This window comes from Odontesthes bonariensis, chromosome 2 (assembly GCF_027942865.1).
Source record: "Odontesthes bonariensis isolate fOdoBon6 chromosome 2, fOdoBon6.hap1, whole genome shotgun sequence".
NCBI classification, from domain to species: domain Eukaryota; kingdom Metazoa; phylum Chordata; class Actinopteri; order Atheriniformes; family Atherinopsidae; genus Odontesthes; species Odontesthes bonariensis.
This window is the reverse complement of record NC_134507.1, coordinates 6580964-6605932: the sequence shown is the minus strand read 5'-3', so window position 1 is coordinate 6605932 and position 24969 is coordinate 6580964. Positions and strand designations below refer to the sequence as shown.

Genomic DNA, 24969 nt, shown 5'->3' with positions numbered 1-24969 from the left:
TAGAACCCCTTTGCATGTGTCATCTCCTGTCAGCAAATGACCACCTCGAGTTCCCGACCCAGCCGCCCTTGGACACACACTGCAGATTTACACAAGGTCAGACTGTTCCTTCAATCCTCCTCCAGCATCTTCCTTTTTAACAAGCTGGATTATGGGAATGACTGGGCAGGTTTCAAGAGAGAGGCGTAATTGGAATCTGCCCGCATTTCTCCTCTGTGACAACAGAGTTCTCACTATGGCTGAAGGCAATGCACACTCAGTTTTAACCTTAAGATTAAGCAGTGGGATCCCACAATGAATTATGCCGATGAGGCTAACAGAGACAAATTGGATGCAGAGAAAATGTGAAGGTGAAGATTTACAAAGCCCGAAAAAGAGATAAATATTTGGCCCCTCGAGTCACAAGAATGCAGAAAAAAACAGGACGAAATACTGATGTCTAAATAACGTGTACATTTTTGAGTATTTTATCATTTACATGGACAATCTTGCTTATACATACTCTCTGGGGAAAGTACCCTTTCCTCACTGGAGTGATAACAGTTGTTTTGGCAGGGAAAGCAGGGGTAGAGACAGGAAGTCCCCTCTCCAGGCCAGGATAGACGCAAGCTTGTGTCAGCAAATTCTGGTCAACATCTAAGATTGCATTTACATTGAAGCCCTTCCTGAATTCAAAAAGCCATGAATATGAAGCCTTTCTCATTTATTTTTTTATAGAGAATTACGGTTGGAAAATCAGCCAAGAAAAAGGGACTTTCCCCAGGCCAGAGAGTGACTTCATTACGTTATTTAACCATCTCATCCAATACACGTCTGCACCTCCCTCTTTTATTGACAGTGGAGAGGTCAACAGTGCAAGAGAGAGGTTTGTTTTCCCCACAGATCACAGCATTTTTATTGCAGACCAGTGCCTTAATATCACCAAAATCATTTTAAACAGCAGTTGAACACTCCTTCCAAACGCAGAATAATATTTACGGGATTTATAAATGCTCTTTCAAGAGGAACCTATGGATAATAAAACCCTCCTCAGCATATGTAAACGTAGATGCATATGCGTAACTTAAAATAAGTTTAACATAAATTCTGTGTAAAGTATTCACATATAAACAGCAGATGACAGTGAGAGTAACACTGAGCTCATGTTCTTGCACTGCTGCTTTAACTTTGCATTTTTTTTATTCTTTCTTCAGTTGAGCAGACCACGATATTTGACTTAATCTGGTTGGTCTCCACAAGTCCGCCCAGAGCCCATGAACTGAGCAGTGTTCTAGCAAAGCACCAGTTTTTAAGGGCTGGAACCAGAGCTTTGGTGGTCAAAACAGAAAGAGCTGGCTAAAAGTGAGGCTCTGGCTCTGAACCAGCGCTGGAACTGCCCCAGTGGAAAAGCCCTCCAAGAGGCATAGCATGCCTGTAATAGATAGTAGTATCAGATGAGGCTTTTTACTAAGTCTCCTTATCTGGTTGATGCTACTGGACCAGTAAAGGTTTTCGCTGTCCAACACACAGTATGCTGATCAACAACAAAATTCTGCTAAATAATGTTATGGTCTTCTACTTGCCATCAAAAAAGCTCTGACCTGATCAGGGAGAAAGCAACTTGCAGCAAATATTGTGAAGGAGAGATATTGTAGGGTTGAGCTGCTTTCAGACTGCTCAACAATCAATCAAGTACTGTGAAATAAGATCAAATGTGCAATAATAAATGTGCTATAACCACTATTACACTGTGCAATTGACTAGCCCATGTACAACTGCTGCTATTGCTGATACTATCTGCTGTTCCTTTTTTTTTTTCTTTTCTTAATCTTGATTTTTCTCCTGGGCTAAGGATCTTTCTTGCTGCTGTAACAATATGAATTTCCCTATTGTGGGACAATAAAGGGAAATCTAATCTAAATTTATTTTGTCCTGTAAATTATGAGGAAGGGCCTGCATGCAATGTTATTTCTTCTTCTTTTTTTTTTTCTTTTTTTTGTTACAGCACATCCCAAAGGTTCTTTACTGGATCTGGAGATGATGTTCCTGAACAACTTTGAACATTTTTAGAAATGTGGAATAATGAATTATACGGTCAAAAGAGGCTACTGCCATCAGGGATCAGGGGTTTGCAACAATATCTAGATATATCAAGGTAACTTGAACAAAATACAACTCACATTTGGTTTTTGGAGTTTTTTTCTTCCTTTTTTTGAGCACGTATATCACTTTCAAAATAAAATGTAAGGAATCATACTTAAACCTCAGTCTGCATTGGATCAATCCACAATATCATATCATAAATGTATTATCAACAGAATACAGCCATTTCATGATTCTAAAGTCTTGATTATTATCACTACTCTAATATCCCGACACCCGTAGTGTGAAAATACACTTACAGCCACAATGCAGCAGTGAAGCCAAGCACAGACACACTGCAATGCTAATGTGAAACCAACCTTAGGTTAAGAGGAACGGTCAAGGTTTAAGTTGGTACCGACAGTGGATTCAACACAAAAGGCAATTCTTTTTTCTTCACACCTTGCTTGAACCACCAGTTGCCAGCGCTATAAAAGTTATTAATTCAATCTGCATGAAGCGGGATCCAGAAGCTTCACAAGTCTTCCATTTCAAGTTACAGTTTCTGTTTGACGATAACTGCTTTGACAGGTACTTGAATTTAAATGCCGGTTCATTATAAGATTTAGATGTAGACATTTAGGGAGCCAAAAGCAACTGTGCGCCTGGATTTGTAGCGCTGTTGTTTCAGACATCAATATTCTACTGGGATTCCTGACAGTTTGGATTCATCCTGACACAAAGCTCTCTGAAAAGCACTGCTATAAGCCAGCATGCAGTCATCTGGACAGGGTGCGAAGGAGTTTGGAAAGCTGAACGGGTCAATTTCACAATATTTCACACGGTGAATTATTGAAAAATATCTAAATCCCATATCATAGTTTCACTTTCTGAGGCCAAGCAGAGATTCTTTTTTTTAATTTCCAAATCTAACACATCTAACTGAAAAACTGCAGCTGATCCGAGGCCACATACGGGCAGAGTGATAGAATGAAGATAGTCGTCACTGAGATCCTCGGATAGCGAAGCTGTCGCTGTGCTTTGTCTCCCCTCTGTTCCCCACTTTCCTCTGTGGACAGACCTACCGCTCAGGGACAGGCAGCCTCTGTTTGTGCAAACTCAAGCGTGTGCAGTGGTATGTGTGTGCGTGTGTGTGAATGTGTGTGTGTGTCTGCAGGCCAACCCCTGCATGCCTATCTCAGGCCTCTGCGTAACATCCAGGAAATCACAGGAAAAACAGAAATTGAACATTATGTAAACAGCCCATGACAAACTTCTGGAGGAGCCATCCAGCTGTCTATTTACATTAGCAATTATGTTCTCTGTAGATAAGCTGCTTTCAATGAGAGAGGAGTGCACACACACTATTGGGTCTGTGGGCTGCAGCAAACGCTTTACTATATAAAAAGTTGCACTTTCACGATCCTTTATGGCATTTTTCTGTCATTTTGACATTTTGTTGATTTCCTCAAAACTTCTGCATAACAGTGATTATCTTTAAATTCTGTCAACTGCATGATCAGTTGTAGGAAAATCTATTTGAAACCAATTTAATGCCATTGTCATGCTTTCATTTTCCACCTCTCTTGGTTTTATTCTGGACTGCTGAAACGCTTCAGAATTGGAACTGCTGGTTGGATATGACTAAAAAGGACTTGTCCAATATGCCATTTTTAAATATTTCATGACATCTTGGATACAAAGACATGAACCAATTAATCTGTAATGAATACAATCTTTCGCCATCGCTCTGAATTCCATTACTCCAAAGCTAAGGTTTGCTGCAGGTCTTTGGCTCGGAGGCTCAGATTGATGCTCATGATATTCATATCAATTCTATCTAAAAAAAAAAAAAAAAGGACTTCTGGTTTTCATTCTCCCTCCCCTTCCACAGCTGGGACATTTTTTGTGAGGCCCAACTAAAAAGTCACTGTCCTAGAAACCAGCCCGGTTGCCATGCTCCAGAGACATTCAGCCACAGTATATTATTATAAGAGAACAGACACAGAAATAGCTCACACACATGCCATATACTGGACCAAGTCATTCGGAGCAGTGCAGTCATTTTCAAAACGTAAACTATCATAAACGTTTAGGACCTCTGGTCTCAAGTTTTCAAGCCACTTCTCTTTATTTTTAAAGATCGAGGTACGCCAACCGTATACTTTCTTTCAAGCCTTGCACATGAGGCCAGCCCGATTGTCACAGAAATGATTCACATGCTTTTTCGTATAATCTAAGCCAAGGGACAGGAGGATTCCACATGGCAGCACACCAGCAAACTCAGACTTTACAGAACTTCCTGATTTTTAAGGTTGTTGGCAATAAACACGGACACAGCAAAGGAGGTTGGTATTGGGTTGATGTTAAGATCATGGCAGAAAAAGCAACCCATCACAGTTCCCCCACACTGCCTCTACTACTCAATCTCTATGTCTTATTTTGTATTCTAAATTCTAAAGACGCACACAACAGACGCTTCATACAGATGTAGGATATGTGAGACAGAAAACATAAAACTGCAAATGTCTTTTTAATGGCATGTAAATTCTCAGCCTTAAAGTACGCCAAAATAATTTATTTCTAGTGTACGAATATTGAGTTAAAGATAAAAAGGACACTGCTTCAGGGCATACCCACAGATATTTGGATGCTTAAAGTAAAGGAAATTCACATTTTCACTCAATCTTTGTTCGGGAAACTCCACAATGAGTTGTACTGTACACACTATTTGTTTATCGTCAATGTCAATTGGATCAGCTGAGTCCGGCAGGGGGTTGCGTCACATCTGTCTTCTAAACAGATAGCAGAGATTGAAAAGAACCTTTTTTCCAGGTCTATTTATAATTAGACCGGCTGACTTTTGAGCCACAGCTGATCAGCAGCAGGATATAATGCCCAGCCACCGTGCACACAGCCAACTGCAGCAAAACAAACAATCTTCATTTGACAAAACAAAGACCAAAAAAAAGTTCTGAAAAAAAAAAAGTGATGCATTTCACATTTGAGTTGTTTGATCTGGGTATAATTAAGCTTGTTTACCGTGGATCTATTTGATCTGTCAGCATGTTTCACTAATATCCCAACTGAGAGTGATCTGACTGTTGTCTCCTGCAGATAGGTAAGATACCAACCAATCACTGCGCTGCTCGACTGCTGACAAAAAAGTCTACTCGACTCAGTTTATTTATATAGAGCAAGTTCAAAATACAGGAAAATTGAAAAAGCTCAATTCAAGTTCAAATAATACAACCCAATTATAAATTGAATACTTATAACCAAATTAGGTATTCCAATTCAATTTCATCCAGCCCAATTCAGTACAACTCTATTTAGAATATGCCAATTTGAAAAAAGGAGCTTTAAAACACCATATCAAGCCCATATGAACATATTTCACAAAGTTTCTGCAAAAAATCTGCATCACAAAACCAAGCACACAAATAGCCACAGAGCATCAATAAGTTGTGCTAAGCTGGAAACTTATTGAAAAGGTGAAGTGATTATTTTGAGTGACAAATTAATGAGCTGGCACAACACGGAGGCTTTTATAAATATACCCAAAAACTGAAACATCGTGACTCCCTGACTCACACGCGCTGGCAGAGGCATGCACACAGAGCGCAAAGCGCTAATAAAGGGCTGCCGGGGCCCCTGTGAGACAGACAAGAGAGCTCGAGCACTCCCCACAGAGATCACACGCCGCAACAGAAGCAGCACCCTTCAGGGTTTTAATCGGCGTGCTTTACAGCGAGTCAGACCCAGGGAGAAGGCGAGGTGCTTCTAAACTGGCTTCCTCTGCTCCCTCATATTTATGACTTTCGAAGCAACTTTGGTATTTACTCAGCAGTCTACCAGCACAATGAAGTATCTGTGGCGAACACTGTATTTATCTTTACCTAATATTTCTACATGCGAAGTCTGGCTTTTGACACATTCTTGGTTTTTCAAAGACAATTTATAGACATAGCTTTCCCACAGCGGTCACGACCTCCAGATCTCTGAATATCTCTCTATCTTTTTTTTTTCCAGGAAAAGAGATCTGCCTTTTCTCTTTAGCAGGCCACATGAATGATGACCGGAGAGTTCTGGGTAATCTAAGGACGCATTTGCAATTGGAAGAAACGTTGATAAAATTCAATTTGCTAAGTAACTCGATAAATCAGTTGCTGATCGTTAGGAAGGTGAGCAGCAAACCTCTGACATCACCGTTCGTTAACACACACTTAACACACGGTTAACACAGGGGCAGACACTCCTGGCTTTAGTTATTGCAGAGGGAAAAGTTATCTAAAAGTACTGTATTCCATCCTCTGGAGCTTACATGACTGATATTGGAGAGTGCACTCATCTCAGGATGAAGCTTTTACTTTTTTTCAAACCATCAGTTTTGTCAGAGAAAAGCACAAGAGAAGCAAACGGAGTGAAAGAGAATGAGAGATTGGCAAGACTCCTCTCAGTGCGACAGCAGATCCGACGTTTCTATCGGGGTCATTTTGGTCACGTCTCTGTAGATTAACAACCAGCTCTCTGTGTACACGTGTGTCACATCCATTAATGCGTTTTACACTTGAACGTCTTGATCTGCAGTGCGCTCACGAGGTTTGTCAGTGAGATAATGCACAGGAGTATATACATGGACTGTGTGTGCAATGAAATATTCATGCATAAGTACTCAGAACTCTGGAGAGGGTAGAGCAGAAACAGCACCTAGGCAGAAGAGAAAAAAAGCCCCCCAAGGAATAACTGAGGGAGAATAACAGAGGTGGAGTGAATAACAGAGGAGCGGTGCAAAGAATACAGAGAAATGTATTCATGGCAATATAAAAAAAAAAAAATAAGATGGTCTGACATTCTATATTTGTTCAAGATAAACAACGATCAGTATCAACCTCTGGCTCCCTTGATCATTCTGTCCATGTTATCACAAACTTTCTATTCACAGTACGCGGCAGCACATTATACAACTTCCACCACTTATCTTATTGGGGTTTTCTCTCCATTATTTTGGAGTAGGAAGGAGCCAGCTATGGCCCTATCCTGATGACTTCACCAACACAGTGTGTTTCTGAAAGGATCATAATGATGATCACAAAGGCCCACAGAATAGGATACTTCAGATTTGGCTATGACCTAAAAACCAGACGCTCTCTTTTTTTTTCTCTCTTCCATGAATAGGAGGACAATTCAGGCCATTGATGATCTTGGCATCAAAGAGCAAATCACAAATCAAGACTATTTATTTTTAGCAGCTAAAACGGCTGTAAACCAGAAATAATACCTAATGCCTTATGATGCTTTTTTTCTACAGATATAAATATTAGTTCTGACAACGTTCTGAAGTGACGTCTTGGTGTTGCCTAATTTAATTCTGGGTCTCAAATGCTTCACTTTGCTGGTTACAGCTTGTGGTAAAAAGTTGTTCAACTTTTTCGAATTGCCTGAAAAACCATGTGTCTGCTCCCACCCGCTACTGCGTTAACATTAACAGTCATCCGTGTGAAGGGATTAAGCATTTTGTTGCACCTTTCCCTGGTGCAGAATAAACCAAGCTGGCGCGCGTGTGTGTAGAAAGCATTTAAACCGCCTGATTTAAATTTGGAGCTGCAAAGTTAAAGGTGAACTAAGTAACTGGGGTCTTAGAGATAGACTTGAGGGGTACAGCCATGATACTTGCTACACATGACACACGGCTTCAGCGTGTTACAAACATTTCAGAAAGTTCATTTTAAAACCCCAACCAAATTTGACTACAATCAGTATATAAATGGTATAAAGTCACACACCATATGTGTGAAAATTCTGTCTGACCCCGAGTATATCAGCTCAGTCAGAGCTGATATGAGGCAGCTGCTGCCAGGGAACAGCGGCAGCATTTGCACAGGCTTCATACATTTTTGCTTATGTAAACGTGCAGTGTTTCAGATTCAGTTTCCAACAGTGCAGACGCTGAGAAGCACAGGTAAAACCCGCTGTGATTGCCTCCCCATCTAATTAGCCCTTTAAAGGCACTCGCATTATCCCAATTAGCCTATGTCTCAATTATCAGATGATACAGTATTTCACCAAAAAAACTAGCCGTCCTGGCTTTCCCAGCTGCCTGTCTCTCTCTCGCTCTCTCCATTCCTCTCATGGCTCTTTTGGCCGCCTTGCTGTTCCAAGTCTGTCTCCCATCTTCAGTCTATTCCCTTGTCTCCTCAGCTATCTGCCCTCCTGCATCTCGGGACGAGTGATGTGTCCTCCTGTTAGAGCGTTCGCCTGAGACAGGTGTCGGCTATAATCTCAGCTACTGCTCTCTGCAGGGAGGCGCTGCCTGTGCTACTCAGCACTGCTGCAACGCCTTCAAAAGATCCAAAGTTCCAAGGTTAGCAGCGCTGTCAGACCGAGCCCCAAACTCCTCAACTCCCACCCGCCCGCCCACCATAGACGATAAGGAACCCAGGCACCCATGGGTTAATCGAGGGCGCTGTGCTGCATGAAGAGATACTGATACACTTTTGCGTACAGTTCATTTTCATCTCTCTTATTTCTATTAATGTTCTTTCATTTGCTCTTTTAAATTGTTTTCTTTGGCACCAGCAGGGTGCTGCAATATTGCAAGCGTTTGTTCCTCATACATTTTTACAGTTGCAATAGTAAAAAGCAAAAAGCCTTTAATTAGAGCTGGTATTCGGCTCTAGGTTAGCGCACTCAAAAGTGACACATCTGTGCTTAAGTTGTTATTGAGAACCAGGCTCCACACGGAGCCCACTGTCTATGTAAGTGGAGAGATTGTAAGAAAAATTATAGTGAGTGCACGCGGGGGGAGACATTTTTGGGGATTTGTTAGCTAGTCTACAGGGGGAGATCGGCATGTGCATGCTTCCCTTGATATATCTGTTTATTTGCACAGCACATCTAAACAAAAGAGCGAGCAGGGAGGCCACTTCAGCCCGACAAAGGTCACATTTCCTAACGCAGGAAAACTGCTTCCTGGCCGGCGAGAGCATTGCTGTCGGATTTTGTTGACCACAGCACAGCACTGGGTGAGATGCAGACCCATACTGTATGTGCCGGTCTCATCGTGACACACAGAACACATGCAAGATATCTCAAATATCACAAGTAAACTGAAAAAAAACAAGATGCTTCAAGCTGCATCCAGTTTGCTTATTCGAAAATAATTCAAAAGTATCTCCATTAATTGTCCACAAAGACCACCTTTATCGAGCGAGCTTTCTTTAGTACCTGCAGGCTTCAAAACAGCTCAGTTTCAGACATTTTTTTAAAATAAAACAAAGCCTTCAACCATTCTCCTTTTTAAAAGAACGAATGCGGCCCATTCTCACCACTCCAAATAAATTGCAGTAAGCAAAGTGCTCCCATTAATCAGCAGCGCTTGTAGTTCAGAATGAGTGGTGGTGCAATAACTTGTCAAGGGCCTTTACATTTAGCATTCACTTCTACACTCCAAAGATAGGGCTCAAGTTTCCAGGAATAAAGCAGCTCTTAATCTAGTCAATCTGCACACCTGCAGAGAGAAAGAGGGGGCAAATGTGGGGAAAGTTATCTGTCTTTGAGCGTTTGAAGAGCTTTTCCATGCACGAGAGAGGCACAGATGAATTCTGAACGAGGTCTCTCAAAGTCATTCTGTATGTGCAGAATCTGCGTTTGAATAACTTTGAATACAATGCAAATATTACCCATAAAGAGTACACGGGGAGAGGCAAACGATTTATGCACATGAGGTAAGTGTAACAACACAAGATTCAAATGTAGCTCACAGGCTGTGGCTCTAAAAGTTAGCTCTGGGGTAACTGAAAGTCAAAAAGCTAAAGTCGTGATTTTTCCTTTTTTTTTTTTTTGGCCTTCTACGATAGGATACAGAATCACAGACTTCCATTCAAATGCTGTCACATTAGCTGCCTTCACAGATCAATGAATAAGCAACAGAAACAAACAACCATCTACATGCAACCAGAATTACATCCCAGTCAACCAGACGGCAGCATGCACCGAACTATAACCATACTAAGGAAAAAAAAGATCTAAAAATAATAATGATAATAGCTCATATTGAATTTGATGGCAACAGGAGCAACAAAAAGCTGAAAAATTCAACTGGTACCAAAAAGAAAGGCCTGCAGGTGCATGTTGCAACGGATTTGGTTAATTGGCAACAGGAAAGTTACATGACTGGATATAAAAAGAGCACTTTTTTCAGTGAAGACTCTCCGAGAGGCAAAGATAGCCAGAGGTAGAGCAGCCTGCACAAAACTACATCTACAAATTGTGGAGCGATGTCAGAACACTGTTCTTAAAGAAAAAAAAAATTCTTAAACATCCTCCTATCTACGGTACATCAACATCATTGAAAGATTCAGGGAACCTGAAGACATATCTGTGGGTGAGGAACATGACACTTTATTAGCATTCTGTCCTGGAGATCACTGCATGGGTTCCAGGAACACTTCCACTCTCATTGTCTGTGAGCACGCCCCCCCCCCCCCTGTCATCCACAAATGCAGGTTAAAACTCAACCGTGCAAAGAAGAAGAAGCCATGTGTGAACGTGATCCGGAAACGCTGCCAGAGGATCGAGGACCGCTGAGCAGCTATAATCCTACGTCAAACAAGAATGGAACAACATTCCAGACCAGAAAGTGGTGTCCTCAGTTCCCAGATGTTTACAGAATGTTGATAAAAGACGACGGAATGCAACGCAGTGGTAAACACGGCAACACGGCCCTGTCCCGACGGGCTGCTGTCATCATATTCAAAGGGCTTAAATCCAATAGCAATAAAAGAACTATACGTTCCCTACTGTAGTTGCATGAGGATTACAAATATAGAACTACTGGATAGTCGTGGATAGAAGACTGGTGAATATGAAGTGAAGTAAAACTAAACTATCTCAACCGAATTGTGTGTTTCGTGTCTTATCTCTTCATATTTCTGCTGTCTTCAAATCTCTGACACCACCTGATAAAAATAAGATCTAATCATTTCCTCATCTTCCGTTGCCGACTGCAGTAAATATGAAGCTGTTTCTGGTTAATCAACAGATCCAAATAATCCATCATCAAAGCTTCTAATGGCTTTTTCTTCTCCAGTTAATGAGTCAATCAATCTTTAACCGTCAACTCTGCAACAAAGCCGTACTAAATGTGTGTCAGTAAGGCTGCTTCATTTTTTCCCCCTCTTCTTTTTTACAGACAAATGTGTAGCTCAGGAGGAAGAGCAGTTGCCTACCAATCGGAGGGTCGGTGGTTCGACTTCCCGGGGGCACATGTTGAAGCGCCCTTGGGCAAGACACCGAACCCCACGTTGCCCACTGATGCATCCATCGGTGTATGGATGTAGTTGGAAGCACTGTGGCTCTATGGACTAAGGCATGCTGTATGGGTGTGTGGCTGATGTAGTGTGAAAGTGTTCTGAGTGGTCAACTTGACAAGAAAAGCGCTACACAAGTACAGTCCATTTACCATTTCAGATTACACTGTTATGTCTTCTTGAATTAGATCTAATCTGCCGTCTGTCTCCACTGGACTCAAATAAGAGGGACTTTCAACTGCATAAACATCCACAAGTGATCACAAAGGCTGTTCCGTAGTGACAAGGCTGCAGATGTGTCTGCCATCGCTTTCTGTTTTCTGGCCTTGTGGAATAATCGTCCACGGCTTTGATTGTCTAAAAATAGCACGTAATCACCCCAATTAATAAACCAGTCTCTCCCTAAACAATAAAAGAAAATGGGTCATCTTCTGTTTTCTATTCTCCCTGCTAGCAAGTTGTAATTATCATTGTAAAAATGTGCGTTATATAGGCTACATAATATACCGCCACATTTATACATGATATCAATGTATTTGTTGTTCACTTTATTGTCTTTACTTACTCTGTGCTCTTTCGGCTTTTTATCTATTTTTAGCTGCCTTTTCTAAACTTATTATTACTATTACTGTCATAAGTTAGTGTGTAATAGTCAAGTGCTTAAGAAATAAAGCTAAAAGAGCCCCTCTAGGTGGGAGATCAAATAATCACATGCGATTCTCCTAATGATGTTTTGTGTAACTTTTCTCTGAGACGTACACAACAGTCTACATTACATACATTAATAAAATGGCAGGATAAATGGCTCGCTGGTATGTGGTGTCACACCTTTAAAGTTAGATTCCTAACATGTGCTACTCCTGCCCATGCAGACAGATCCCTTAAACTGTCATTTGAAATTCTCCAGGAGGTCCATCAGAGCACTTTAAGGGCACCATTGTAAAATTCTATCCTCTATAAATATTTGAAATAAAATGATCCCCTCACCTCTCACCATCAATATTATCATCATCATTATTACTTCCTGCAGACTAGTTCTGCTACGTGCGTTCATATTAGATGTGAGTCACCCATCCACCCCCTCATCGCCACAGCTCGTGCGCAGGATTGTCGGTGACATTTAACTCGCGGTGGGTCCTACTTACAGGGACACAGTTCTGTTGGGTAAGAAGTTGGGCGGCAGGGTGTCCATCAGGTCCGCGTCATCACAAACGACCCTGACACGGACGTGCTGCCTGCTCAGCTCCTTTGACCTCTCGGCCGAGCAGTGACAGCTGTCAACGATCAGGTCCGGACAGTTTCTGCTGCCCAGGCTCGCCTCCCACAGCAGGGCTGTGAAACAAAGTAAACGTAGAGCTCTCATCTTGGCCTCGCGCAGTTTTTTAAAAAAAATGACACGCTTTCAAGTTATGTCATCCCAGCTTCTGCGGCAAGTCGGGACCATATCTCACATGGCGGTCCGTTCCCAGTAAACCTCGGCGTTATGAGCTCTGAACATCAGCCGGAGAGCTCTGGGTTTAGTGCGCTGCTTTTGCCACTGGAAGCAGGAGTGAAGTTCATCATCACAAGTGTGAGCCGCTGTATCCCTGCCATGTTCTGTAAACTCCCTCAAACTGCCCTCCCCGGTGCCGTCGCGCGTCAGGAAAACTTCCAAATGACTAGTCTACAAAAAGTTTCGATCAACTTTAAACTTGCGACACGTCAGGATGAGTCGGCCAATCGTAATTCCCCTCACGGTCCACTTAGAGTGCTTCTCCGCTCGAGCTACTGCGCGCGGAGTTGTCATTCACTGTCATCGTGCACTTTGTGCGCCCTTGGACTTGTTGCGCATGTGGTGTCCAGAAAGTCCCTCCCCGCCGAGTCCACGCAGGCTTTGGTGTATACTCCACTTTTCAAACTTTTCAGAGCTGCACGAGGCCACATACACACACTTGATGACATGTGAAATCACTCAATCATACTTTGGAAGGCTTTTCTTCTTCTTCTTCTTCTCTCTCTCTCTTTCAGCTGTTATTTTACCCAGAGGGAAACCCAGAGAAAGGAGGAGTGAAACCAAACTGTTATTGAATTTAAGTTATTTTCGCCATATCCAAGTCCCTGAGACCCATGATTATCTTAAACACAAAAGATAACACTGCGAGGTGAAAGCGTTTGTTTAAGTCTCTTCAGTTCACGTGGGACAGCTGAAAAAGAACTGTTTATATCCGTTTCCCATGGCCTGCAACAAAGCGAAAAAAATGTAAAACTCCTCAAGTGCTTCCCAGCTACTGTAATGGGCAAAAGTTTGGAGCCACCCTTCATTCCTTTACTCAAACATATGCAAACGGAAACAAAAGCAGAGTTTATACTATTCTAACGTGTTTGGTAAGAAATAGTTGTCCAGGGTTCTTGATATAAGAGGTTAGGTCTCAATAACTTAGGTTAGGTCGCAAACTTCTATCTACTCCTGTTAAGACATAAAACATTTATTCGAACAGAAAATTGTTTGTTTGACATCCCAAAGCTATTCTTTGGATGTGGGCTGCCTTTTGTTCTGTTCTCTGCCAACATGATCCCACACTGCTTCAGTAATGTTGAGGTCTGGGCTCTGGGGAGGATTCATCCCTCCATCAGACCTGTTGCCACTGATTTTCAGCCCACTTCTTGTGCTTTGGCACAGCTCAGCCTTTTCTCCCTGTTTCCCTTCCTTAAGAATAGCTTCTTGACAGCCACCTCTCAATAGAGACCATTTCTGATGAGGCTTCAGTGATGAGTAGATGGATCAGCAGAAGGCAGGTGCATCTCTCAGGTCCTGTGTCAGGTCTTTGATACATTTTTTCCCTCTTTGTTGAGGACGTTATTTTCAGATACTTTTCGTCTGATATAGATAGTTTTTTAGGCAATTTTTCTTTTGTCCTCCACGCAGTTTACTCAAAATTCTAAGGACACACTCCACACCATGCTGAGATATGCCAAGTTTACAGCAAATCACTCTTCGAGCATCATCGTGTAAGTGCAAAAATGTCAAACTGCGCTTTTTTTCAGTGTTATTCATAGTTGCAGCAGCTAAATAAATAGGAACAAATTATACGTCTTTGTCTTTGTGTCAGGCTGCTAAAAAGTGCTTAAAGATACAACTTAAAATAGTTTCTTTGCAAACTTTCCTGTTATGTGTTTAACTGTTGAGTTAGGTGCTAGGTACAAGGACTGGGTTGAAGATGAGTTTTTTTTTTTTTTTTAAAAGCAGCCTATGTCCTAAGAAAAACTTTGAAACACCTTCAAAAAGCCTGGAGAATTTTAAAAGATTACCAGAAAATCTGGCTATAAAAGAATTGAGTGGTGGCTCGAGACTTTTGCACTGGACTTTATATTTGAGGGAGTTTTTATTCTCAAACAGTCACACTAACATTTTTGAAAACCCCTTTTTTGGTGTGTTTCTTTCAGCATGAAAAAAACTAACGAGGTTTTTTTTCCTCAGTACAGCTCTGGTGTTGATGCACTCGCATCCATATTGCATGGCTTTGATTTGCTGTAATGTGTTTCTGCTAGTATCATTGGACACTTTACAAGAAAAGGACACGCTTGTAAATCTGACTTTCGTTTCAGGGAATGAATGTAATATAAATGACTAATATGAGCTGGCAAAAGACCAGCTTGATGCAGTAACACAGTATTTGACCCCTGAAGATGATGAATGACGTTTTTTTTTCTTTATAGCTAGATAAAATACTTCTGCCGGTTTTATGTTCTTGCTTTGCCATGGAAAGAAAATGTGACTTGAAAATGAATGTGTCTGCCTGCGAAATGAGCAGCGCTTTAGCTCTCATCCAGTATGTGTTACTTGATGTCTCCTAACACGGAAAACAAACAATTCTTGTCGATAATTCTTCCCATAATCCTACAGTTTGTGCCAGAGGATGGACAGTTCGCCCAAACCGGCGCAATGTAGCCAGTGATATCTATCTTCTCTGTTGATGGAGGATCATCTGTGGAAAGGGTTTGGCCCCTCCGAAGACATGCTGAGACAGCTGGGTGTTTGGGATCCCCGGGGTTAGGGTGAGGTGCTTCCCTTGTGTGCACTCCACACAAGTCCTTCCTCATTATCCACATTGTCTCCATGGGCCCAAGAGCACAAAGCAGGATTTGAAGCCTCTCCCACTGACCCCGCAAGCAGCCCGTGTTTCCTATTCTTCTGTCTGACAGTTAAACATAGACTCCCTTCTGTCTATATAGCAGACTACACAGGGCAGGACACATCCCTCCCCTCTGTGTTTATCCACATATGGAGGCCTTTTTCCCCTCCTTATTGTGCTCCCATGACGCTCCCTCCGACTGTCAGTCATGCTTGTTTACACAGATGTATATTTACCTTGTACCTTGTAAGTGCAGAGGAGGATGGTCCAGCCAGCTGACCCCTGGGATGCCTCGAGGAAAAGTCGCCCGGTGTAGCTTGTATCACCATTTGAAGTGATCCATCTTTAACGGACCCAGCTGAAACTTTTTTTTTTTTGCTCTTGGACACAAGCCACGGCTGCTCACTGAGCTACTTGTATGCTCTTAATGGAAAACAGACCGGTGCACACGAGCTCGTTTCAGTAAAAGTTTTCTCTCTGGCACAGGCTGCATTTTCACACCAACAGCCTATTTTGAGTTGGATCACTAATCAACAAAAACAACATTATTTGAACCATAAAAAAGAAACAAAAAAAATTATATTGGCGGAGATTATTGTTAAAACAATTCCAGATCGCGGCATCAACTAAATAAAAACAGCCTCATTAGTGGACAGTTAAGGGATGAAGTCAATTGTACTGATCCACTGCAAACAGGGTTTATCCTGCAGAGCCAGCTCTCGTGTTTTCCCTCTCTAACGTCAGTGTTCCCGGCTCTCTATTATAACTCGCTGACAGAGATGAATGGGCCATGGCCGGCAGCAATCACAGTCCTCACTAAATACTTACCTGCTTCACTTACAGGGACCAGAGTAGAGCAGGATGACAGACTCTCATTATTACTCCACGACTTTTGGGACAAAGCCTCACAAGCATTTGAACTTCCTCTTGCTTCATGGAGTTCTCACCGAGGTACGGATTTAGTGTAAAGGAAGGCGAGAACTGTTGTTCTGGCTTTTGGCTAAAAATGACACGCGGTTTCCGGTTTCACGGCATAGTCATTAATAGTTGTGCTATCTGAAGGGTGTGAAATAGTAAAAAAACAAAACCATAACACTCTCCCTGTGTTTTGGCCTGAGGAAAGACAGCTGAAGTTTAAATGTCCTTATGCCTGTCAAAACCACGGGGTAGATAATATAATCCTACATGTGAATTAAAATGGAGTGCAAAAGATAATCCTTCGTGGGAGTTTAAGACTAAACCTGTGAGGCCTGAATTCAGGGCCATTCCCAGGATTTTCAGTACTGTGTTCATCCACAATTCCTTCTCCTTGTATATGCGTTCGTGGCCAAATCAACAGTGTTGAAAGTGGGTATACCATCCCGAGCAAGGCATCAATCGTGGTCATCACACAAGGAGACATAGGGTTCAGTCAATTTTTGAATTACGAACCTTGAAAATAAAGCAATATTCTATATTATTTATAATATGTTAGAAATTAGATAACCTGTGTGAACCAACATGATAAGGCTGCATTAGACGAAGTATCTGAAGCACTTTTTTTGTAGGATATTTATTGAACAGCTGCTGTAACTGTGCTGCAGACCCACATCGCAGCTTGGAGTAAATGTGATAGAGCTCACATTACAGCGTGGGTGTCTTTTCCGAAGTCCTGATGAAACTTTTTACTCCCATCTCCCCTTAACCCCATGACATTTTCTATTGAGGTCAATAAAAAGAGTACAGGAAAAGAATATAGAAGGTCATGGGCAGGTTTTGGGCAATTAGACCAGACTTATATGTGGAGCGTGAATGCCGTGACAGTAGAACGCATCAAGATGGATGCTGCACCTCTGTAGGGAAATTAAGGAGAAACACATATTGTCACTGCACATGTTTTTTAGCCTTTGTTGTCCCATTTCTATTAGTTGTGTTGTGCATCAGCTCTGAGGTCAGTTTAGTTGGATGCTAACAGCAAGTTGGACTTGCCTGTGTTAAAATATAGCTCAAAGCTTCTAGGAAAAATAGAATGAATCATCAAAAACGGGCATATGGACACTTGCAAGCCTGTTAGTATTGTTTTTACCCTGTGTACATTGAAGAAAGACCCATTTAAAATGTCAAATCTGTGCATTAAAAAAAAATCATTACAGGAGATTCAGTTTAGGAGAATAGGAAAGACTAATATTGACATGTCGTTAAATTACACAGAAATAGTATGTAAAAGCAGACCATAACTGTATGTGATCCATTCAGCCATCTATTTCCCATACACACTTAATCCAGCCTGACATGCACGTTTTTTTGGGTGATGGGAGGAAACCGGTGTACCCGGAGAAAACCATACCAACCAGCCCTGTATGTAATCCATTTAGCAAAATACAAGTTACATAGATATACGTACGGAAGTTTTTTGTCGATTGATTTCAGAAAGACTTCATTTCTGGTAACATCTTAGACATTTGACTTTTTTTTTTATTATTATTCTATTTTTTGGCTGTGCAACCATCTTTCTTCAGTGTATTTCCATGTGCTGGTATAAATGTGAGCGGACACGGGCCACCTGTGACATGTTCTGTTGTGACACTAGTAACAGCAACATGAGCCCATAGCTTTTACCCAGCTTAAAGCCCAGAGGATTTTGGTCAAGAAACGTCAAGTCAAATCAAGTCAGATGTGTTCCTATTCGGACTTATATCACAAGAACTTTGCAGAAAAACGTTTCAGCACTTTCGTTAAAACAGAGGGAAAGGAAATGTGGAGCATACGCTTCAGTGCATGTGAGAGACGTCTTAAGATTAGTTACCATCTCAGCCACTTAAAAAAAAAATGTGATTATGTTAATTCCAACAAGAGACCAAGAAGTACAATAACAACACGGTTTAAAAGAGAAATTACATGTTATGCACTCAATCTGGCTTCTTTTCCTGGTTAAACAGGGCCCTGGGACGAATTTACCATCAATAAACGGAGACTCACAATAATAAGGTGCCAAGAGAATTTGGGAAACCGGTGCTACTTTTAAACTTGAGCAAGGAAGACGATGTGGCATGTTCGTGCTCCAGCGACTGGGTGGACCCACTGACCACCAACCACCACGTTACGGCACACAGACTTCAGTAAAGGTTTGGAGCATGCATAATGATCTAAACAGAGACTAAAATGAGTCCTTTATGAGAGTGTGGATTTGTTTTAGCCTCCTTAACCGTCTTCCACTTTCCCTCCTCTGTCAGAAACCAGATGCCAAGAAGTTTAAGAGTTTTAGATCCAGCTGTTTTCACCTCATTTACAAAGTGGGCGCATGACAGCTTCCTCCGCATTATTATTTTCAAGGGATGGTGCAGACAAACGGGAGTGCGCTCATTCGTTAATCACTGTTCTCCCTTGAGTCTCATAAAGGGACTGCACATAAACTCCGATCTTGTTTTCACATCTCAATATGATCATTCCGAAATTCCGTCAGCCCACTCATTTGTCATCATTAGCACTGATGGAAGTCGCTCTGCTTCCATCTGCCGATCCTCAACACAAAGTCCTCATGGGTCGGATGTGATGTGGCTTTTATTTAGTTGTTTTTGCTGGAGAGACGGGGGGATACGTCCAGCTGGTGCCGCGCTGAACGTTGCTTCATAAGTATTCCAGCCTTACTCCATAATCTGGGCTGCATGAGTGGGAACCCAGTGAGGAGATGATGGCTCCATGGGAACATTTCCGGATCAGAGAAGACGGAGGATAAATAGGACTGTGGAAAAAAAAAGAAAAAAAAGTAAAAACAACATGTTCAACATTACATTTTTTTTTACATTTTAACTCCTCTTGATTCTTTTTAAACACAAGCAGAAATATATTGAAACATATCAGGGCGATCCTAGACTTTAGAAAAACAGTGGCTGGGGACACACGTTTTTTTTCTCTTTTTCTTTTAGCTATTGCTAAAAACGAAAAAAAAAACATTTTGTCCCATTTAGAGCTCTGAAGGGGCCGCATACATTTGTGGGAAGCATAGAGTGAGGGAAGCATGTCAAACAGTCCCAACAATGTGATCTAATTGTGGATATGGAAATTAAAGCACAGTACTGGGTCCTGTTTGAGGAAAAAAGGGGAATCCACTATGATTCTTCCCAAGAAGACCAGTTACAAGATCCACTGGGGTTTCATACACTGCTCTATAGTCGTTCCCCTTACAAACAATGAAAAGAACACAGAAAACTGCGTGTTTCCTTTTAAGATACACTGCCAAATTTCTATTTTGGACTTATAACAAACAAAGATGTATTGTGTGATAGGATGAATCTAAAAACACCCCATCAGAGGTGGATTTCATGTGAACTCTACCCTCAGTGGCAGTAAACTTAGAATAGCAAGGGTTAACAAGCAGGACTCCCATATCCTGCCCCATCATGGCCCTTTCTGTAGAATAATTGCTACTTGTTCTCTGTGGTGAGATAGGTCATCTTAGAGCTGAAGCTCTCCCACAGGCACATATTTCACGCCTGTCAGTAGATCTCTCTTTATCTCTCTGCCTCCTTCGCTATTAAAAAGACACGCTTTGGCTTGTTGAGAAGATGTCTTCTTTAAGACTGCTGAGAGTGGCTTCACTTGGACTTTTAAGAGGTAGTGAGGCCTGACTCCGTCCCGACTACAGGACAGTGCGCACCCAGCGCTTCTTTTTTTAACCACCCTTAATTCATTGCAAATCCACTCATCCTTGACGTGGCCTTCAAACGGATCTCTTTTCTGTTTCCTGCACGCATCAAAGTAGATGGATTGGAGGAAATTAAGAAAGCATATGTTGCTAGCCACTGAAACCTCAAGCTAAGCCCTGCCTCACCAGAGGATGGTTTGTCAGGAGTGAGAGGCAGAATCAACTCTTCAACTTTTTGGTGACACGTTCTCATCAAGGTCCCGTGGTGGGGATGTGCTGGTGGCCCTCCTCCTCACCACCTGCTCCAACTCTCCTTCACACTTTTGGGAACCCCTCAGTCTGCCATCCAAACCCAAAACCTTCAGCTCAAAAACTCTCACAGGCCACTGCTTTGGCTCTTGAGGCTCGGCCTCTCCACAGAAAGTTCCACTGCCTCCCCTCTCTGCCGCAGAAAAGATGGGGAGGATAACCAGCCACAGCCCTTCTACTCGTTCCCTGCAGGCACAAGGTAATGCGCAGCTGATTTTATCAAATTTGAAAGCTTCTGTGGGAAAATCAACGATGGGGAATTCATCTCAACCAAGTTTTAGCTGCTCCCTTTGTTGTCTCTTGTTAACGCTATGCAAAGCCAACAGCAAACAGGAAACTGGTCTAAGATGTCGGTCTAATAAAATAACTCCAATCACAGCACGCAGTACAGTCATGTGTGAAAAAGCATACACTCTCTTTCAGTTCTAAGGTTTTAAATCATGGGATAAACAATAACAATAATGATAATCTGGTACTTACCATAGGCTTATGCTACAAAGTAGGTTCAACTTATTTTAGTTAAGCCAGATATCTTTAGGTTAAATGGCTTCACTAACGCTAACAATGTTGATCTCACTAAGCTGTAACTAAGATGCTTGTTATGAGCTCAGGATATCCACCCAGGTTTTCTGCCTCTGGATCTGGCATCAGATCACTAAAATGTGTTCAGGTCACAGGGGTCGGCAACCCGTGGCTCCGGAGACGCATGCGACTCTTTCATCCTTCTGCTGCGGCTCCCCGTGGCTCCGGAAAATAAAAAATGAGTTTTTAATTTGAAGACTGTGAAGATTGATGTTCTTGTGTTGCAAACACATGGGCCAGACGTGGCCATCGAACAGGCCGGGGGGGGTCAGGCAGCAGGTAGTTCCTCGAGCGCCTCCTCTTTTTGCATTCTTCATAGGGGAGGAAACAGTAGCAGCAGGTGTGAAGCAGGAAGCCCTCCACAGTAAGGATGTGAATCTCCTCCTTGTGGTCAGACTTTGGCACATTCTCAGTATCCAAGGTGTTATTAACGCCGGGAGACTTCTCTGACCGGGTTCTCCAGTCATACATAGATCGTACTTTTTAAAAAAAAAATTTTTATTTATTTTTATTGCAATTAAAGAACAATGACAGAGACATGGTATGACAATAAGGCCAAACAAGGATATAACAATGTAAAGGACAATTTAGATTAGGTTAGGCTACATTAAACAACTAAAAGAAAAACAAACAATAAACAAAACTAGAGGAATACATTAAAGAACATTCAAAAGTCTTTCATTTTTCTTATTATTTACAAACTTGAAACTGAGCTCTTTTCAACTTGAGACTTGAAAAGAGCGGACTTTTCTAACATAAAAACATTAAAGAAAGGCTGATTTTTCTGCCATTTTTGTTTATGAATAAAAAACTTAGCTTGCAAAATATAAAAGTTAACTAAAAATTCAAACGATTGATCTCTTTAAGAGAGAAAACATAATGGCCATGCTGTGCAAAAAGATAAGAACTGAGGTTTGCTAGAAATTGTTTCACTATGTTACAATCAAAAAATAAATGTACAAGAGTTTCACCTTCTTCATCGCAAAAAGAACAATTAAAACTTAAGTCTCTGTGTTTGGAAATATATACATTTGTAGGGTAAATCTTGTGGAGAATTTTAAAATGAGTTTCTTTTATTGTATTCGTTATACAATATTTATGAGGTAGCAACCAAGCCTTCTTCCAAATGATACCTTGAACTAAAGAATTCCAAAAAAATTTCCCTCTAGGAGTAATTCTGTTTCTTTGCTGAAGAGACTGACGCACATGTTTATTGTTACATTTTTTATCAAATATATTAATGCCATCCAATATTATTTCTGAATAGGGACATAGATCGTACTCTTCCTGTCTCCAGAGCAGCAATGACATCATACTGCTTAAAGCCATCTTCACCAACTTCAATCTGATCTTGGGGCTTGAAGAAGTCATCCTGTACCACACAGCAGTTGGGTTGGTTCTCGATCAGTCTGTTGGTGAGAGTGGTTTTCCCTGCATTGGTCACTCCGCAGATGCCGATGGTGTACTTCATGATTTCGGATTGGTCAAATTATCTTAATTTTAGATGTCAAAAGGGTTTTGTGGCTCCCAGTGTTTTTCTTTTTCGCGGGAAATGGGTCCAAATGGCTCTTGGAGTGTTTAAGGTTGCCGACCCCTGGTCAAGTAGGTTGAAAAGCAACACGGCTGCAGCAGCCAAAGCAGGAAGGAAAGATGTCAGAAAAGAGAAAAAAAAGGCATATTCTTCAAGTCTTATTCTGTTTTCACTGATGCTTTCACCGGCTGTTTGAGATGCTTTTTGAGCCAAATAGAAAACATAGAAGCGATTCAAAACAATACAAGACACACTTTTTTCCATACATTTTAAATGAATGGATGTGTAAACTTTTGACTGGTTGTATATGTTGATATGAATATGAATGCATAGATAAAACGCTCACTCTTGGGAAGAGTGACAACTTTCTTGAACGTTTTCCTCTTGTGAATAACCTTCCTCGCCGTAGAATGTTAGACTCGTAATTATCAGGAAATTGACCTATAACACTTCCCAGGTTGATGAGCCGCAACAAATGCTTCTCTAAGAAGATGGCTGATGTCTTTCCTCCTTGACGTTGTGTTAACACACAGTGGAATGCTCAGGATCAGCAAACTGCCCAAGCTTCTGCTTTCATAGAGAAACTCCCATTTGTTAGCAGATTTTTTATGCTCACTTTTTGTTCAGTAAATAATAACAGGGTGTGATATCGTTGCTGGTCATCTGGGGTTTTATTTACCTGATTGTAAGACCTGGTTAGGACCAGATGAATGTTGTTATTTTTTCTCTAATGTCCCGATATGTAAAACATTAGAAGTTAAAAGGCTGTGATTCCTTTTTCACATGTTTCTATGGGCTGTGCGAAACAGAAATTCATTTCGCTCTGAAAAATGCTGAAAGGGTTTTCAGTTCCATATATCTTACAGTAAGTGCAGACTATGGATTAGGTTTACAGTTAGATTGGCGACATCAGTGTAACAGATGAAAAACTACAGGATTTACAACCTTTATTACATAAATGTCAGGAGGCAATAAAGATCTCAGTCCACCAACTTTTTGGTGGGGCAACAGAGGGCCCCGGAGCAACTGCCTGACATTTAAGAGTGCTTTTAGCTCCATTTATCAAACATAGCATCTTGTCCAGATTACTTTAATGGTGGCGGTCTGGCTCATGTAACATTATGCTAAATTCAACACAATAAAACCAAAGCTGTACTTAGTGAATGTTACAATATTTTGCATTAAAGCTCGGGAGTGCATAAATCTAGACAAGGAAAACATTTAATGAGGATTCAAACCCACAGGACCCCTTTTCCTGCAGCTCTCCCCTCTCTCCCTCCTAAGAATTAGCTGCAGCAAGCTAAACAGAAGACCACAATATCAGAAACATACTTCTTTTATGGGTAATCTGTCGAACACACCCTGACAAACTACTGCAGCACAAGGCGATGACGACAGACAATACATGTCAGCAGCTTGTCCAAACAAAAGATCGGCAAGCTTCGAATACAGTGGCTGCTGTACGCACCTCCACTGAGTATGCATAATACGATTATTACGAATGGTTTTCTGACACTTAACTAATCTTTCCATCAACTACGAAGATGTTGCATTGGTAGAACAGCCAATGGGAACGCCACGAGGAGGTGCAGAAGACCAGTTTCCTCTTAGACAACTTGAACTTCAATAAGCTGAGAGGTTATTACGGAATATCTGCCCAATTATGCAATAAAATAAAAAGTAGGCATGTGTTTAAGAAATGGGAAAAGATTGAGGTCTCTAGAAAAACGGCCTCTTCAGTTTTTCAGAGGGAGAGGTCATGGTTTCTTGCGTTGCTACATAAAATACCAGCAAGCAGTGAGGGCACACCTACTAACTCAGTTCAGATTGAAGGGGTGCGTCCAAACTTTGTGCTGCATGCAGTTCTGTAAAAGTGGAGACTAATAATCATTAAAAAAAAAAGTCATTGTTTTTAAAAATAGAAATGTAATGCTTTGTTTTTTCACCTGTTTTGGGTAGATTTTCTTCTCTTTGTCAGTTTAATACTCTACATAAATAAAGATTGCTTAAAGTCAGTCCAAACCTGTGATAGCGGTAGCTGCTACTCTACTATAAGCTGTGGAAATGAGCCAGTTTTTTTGTTCCTTGTTAATGACAGCTGCAAAGGTTACGTGGAATAGGAAATTAAAACAATGCTCAAAACTTTTACGCAGAGAGTAAAATGAATCAGTAAGTCTTTGGCTGTCTTTGGCCTGTCTGTCTTTACAAACTGACCCAGAAACCACACAGCAAGTGCAATGAGTCCTGTTTGTCACAAGTTTATTGTTAATAAAACTTTGCACTGATATCATCCCCGCTCGTACAGCTTTCTGTTAAAACAACATGCCAGAAAAAGTCTGATGCCAGTTTTGACTTGATCTCGATCACACATACTGTAATCTCCAGGGAGGTCTTGGATGTAAGTTGAAGCTTGGCTCCCGAGCACACAAGCACCCCCCA

At 41.4% G+C, this 24969-nt stretch overlaps 1 protein-coding gene and 1 pseudogene across 2 annotated transcripts in view; both read right to left on the bottom strand.

The window, feature by feature from the left end:
- Positions 1 to 13151, bottom strand: part of adgra1b (adhesion G protein-coupled receptor A1b) — a 186641-nt gene extending 173490 nt beyond the window's left edge. For both annotated transcript variants that reach the window (XM_075474661.1, XM_075474662.1), the window contains exon 1: positions 12518 to 13151. In XM_075474661.1, the coding sequence (XP_075330776.1) occupies positions 12518 to 12735 (218 nt within the window). In that variant the 5' untranslated portion in view covers positions 12736 to 13151. The remainder of the gene's footprint in view (positions 1 to 12517) is intronic.
- A 7921-nt stretch (positions 13152 to 21072) lies between these two features.
- On the bottom strand, positions 21073 to 22470 carry LOC142398741 (nicotinamide riboside kinase 2 pseudogene; annotated as a pseudogene).
- Positions 22471 to 24969: the final 2499 nt, after the last annotated feature.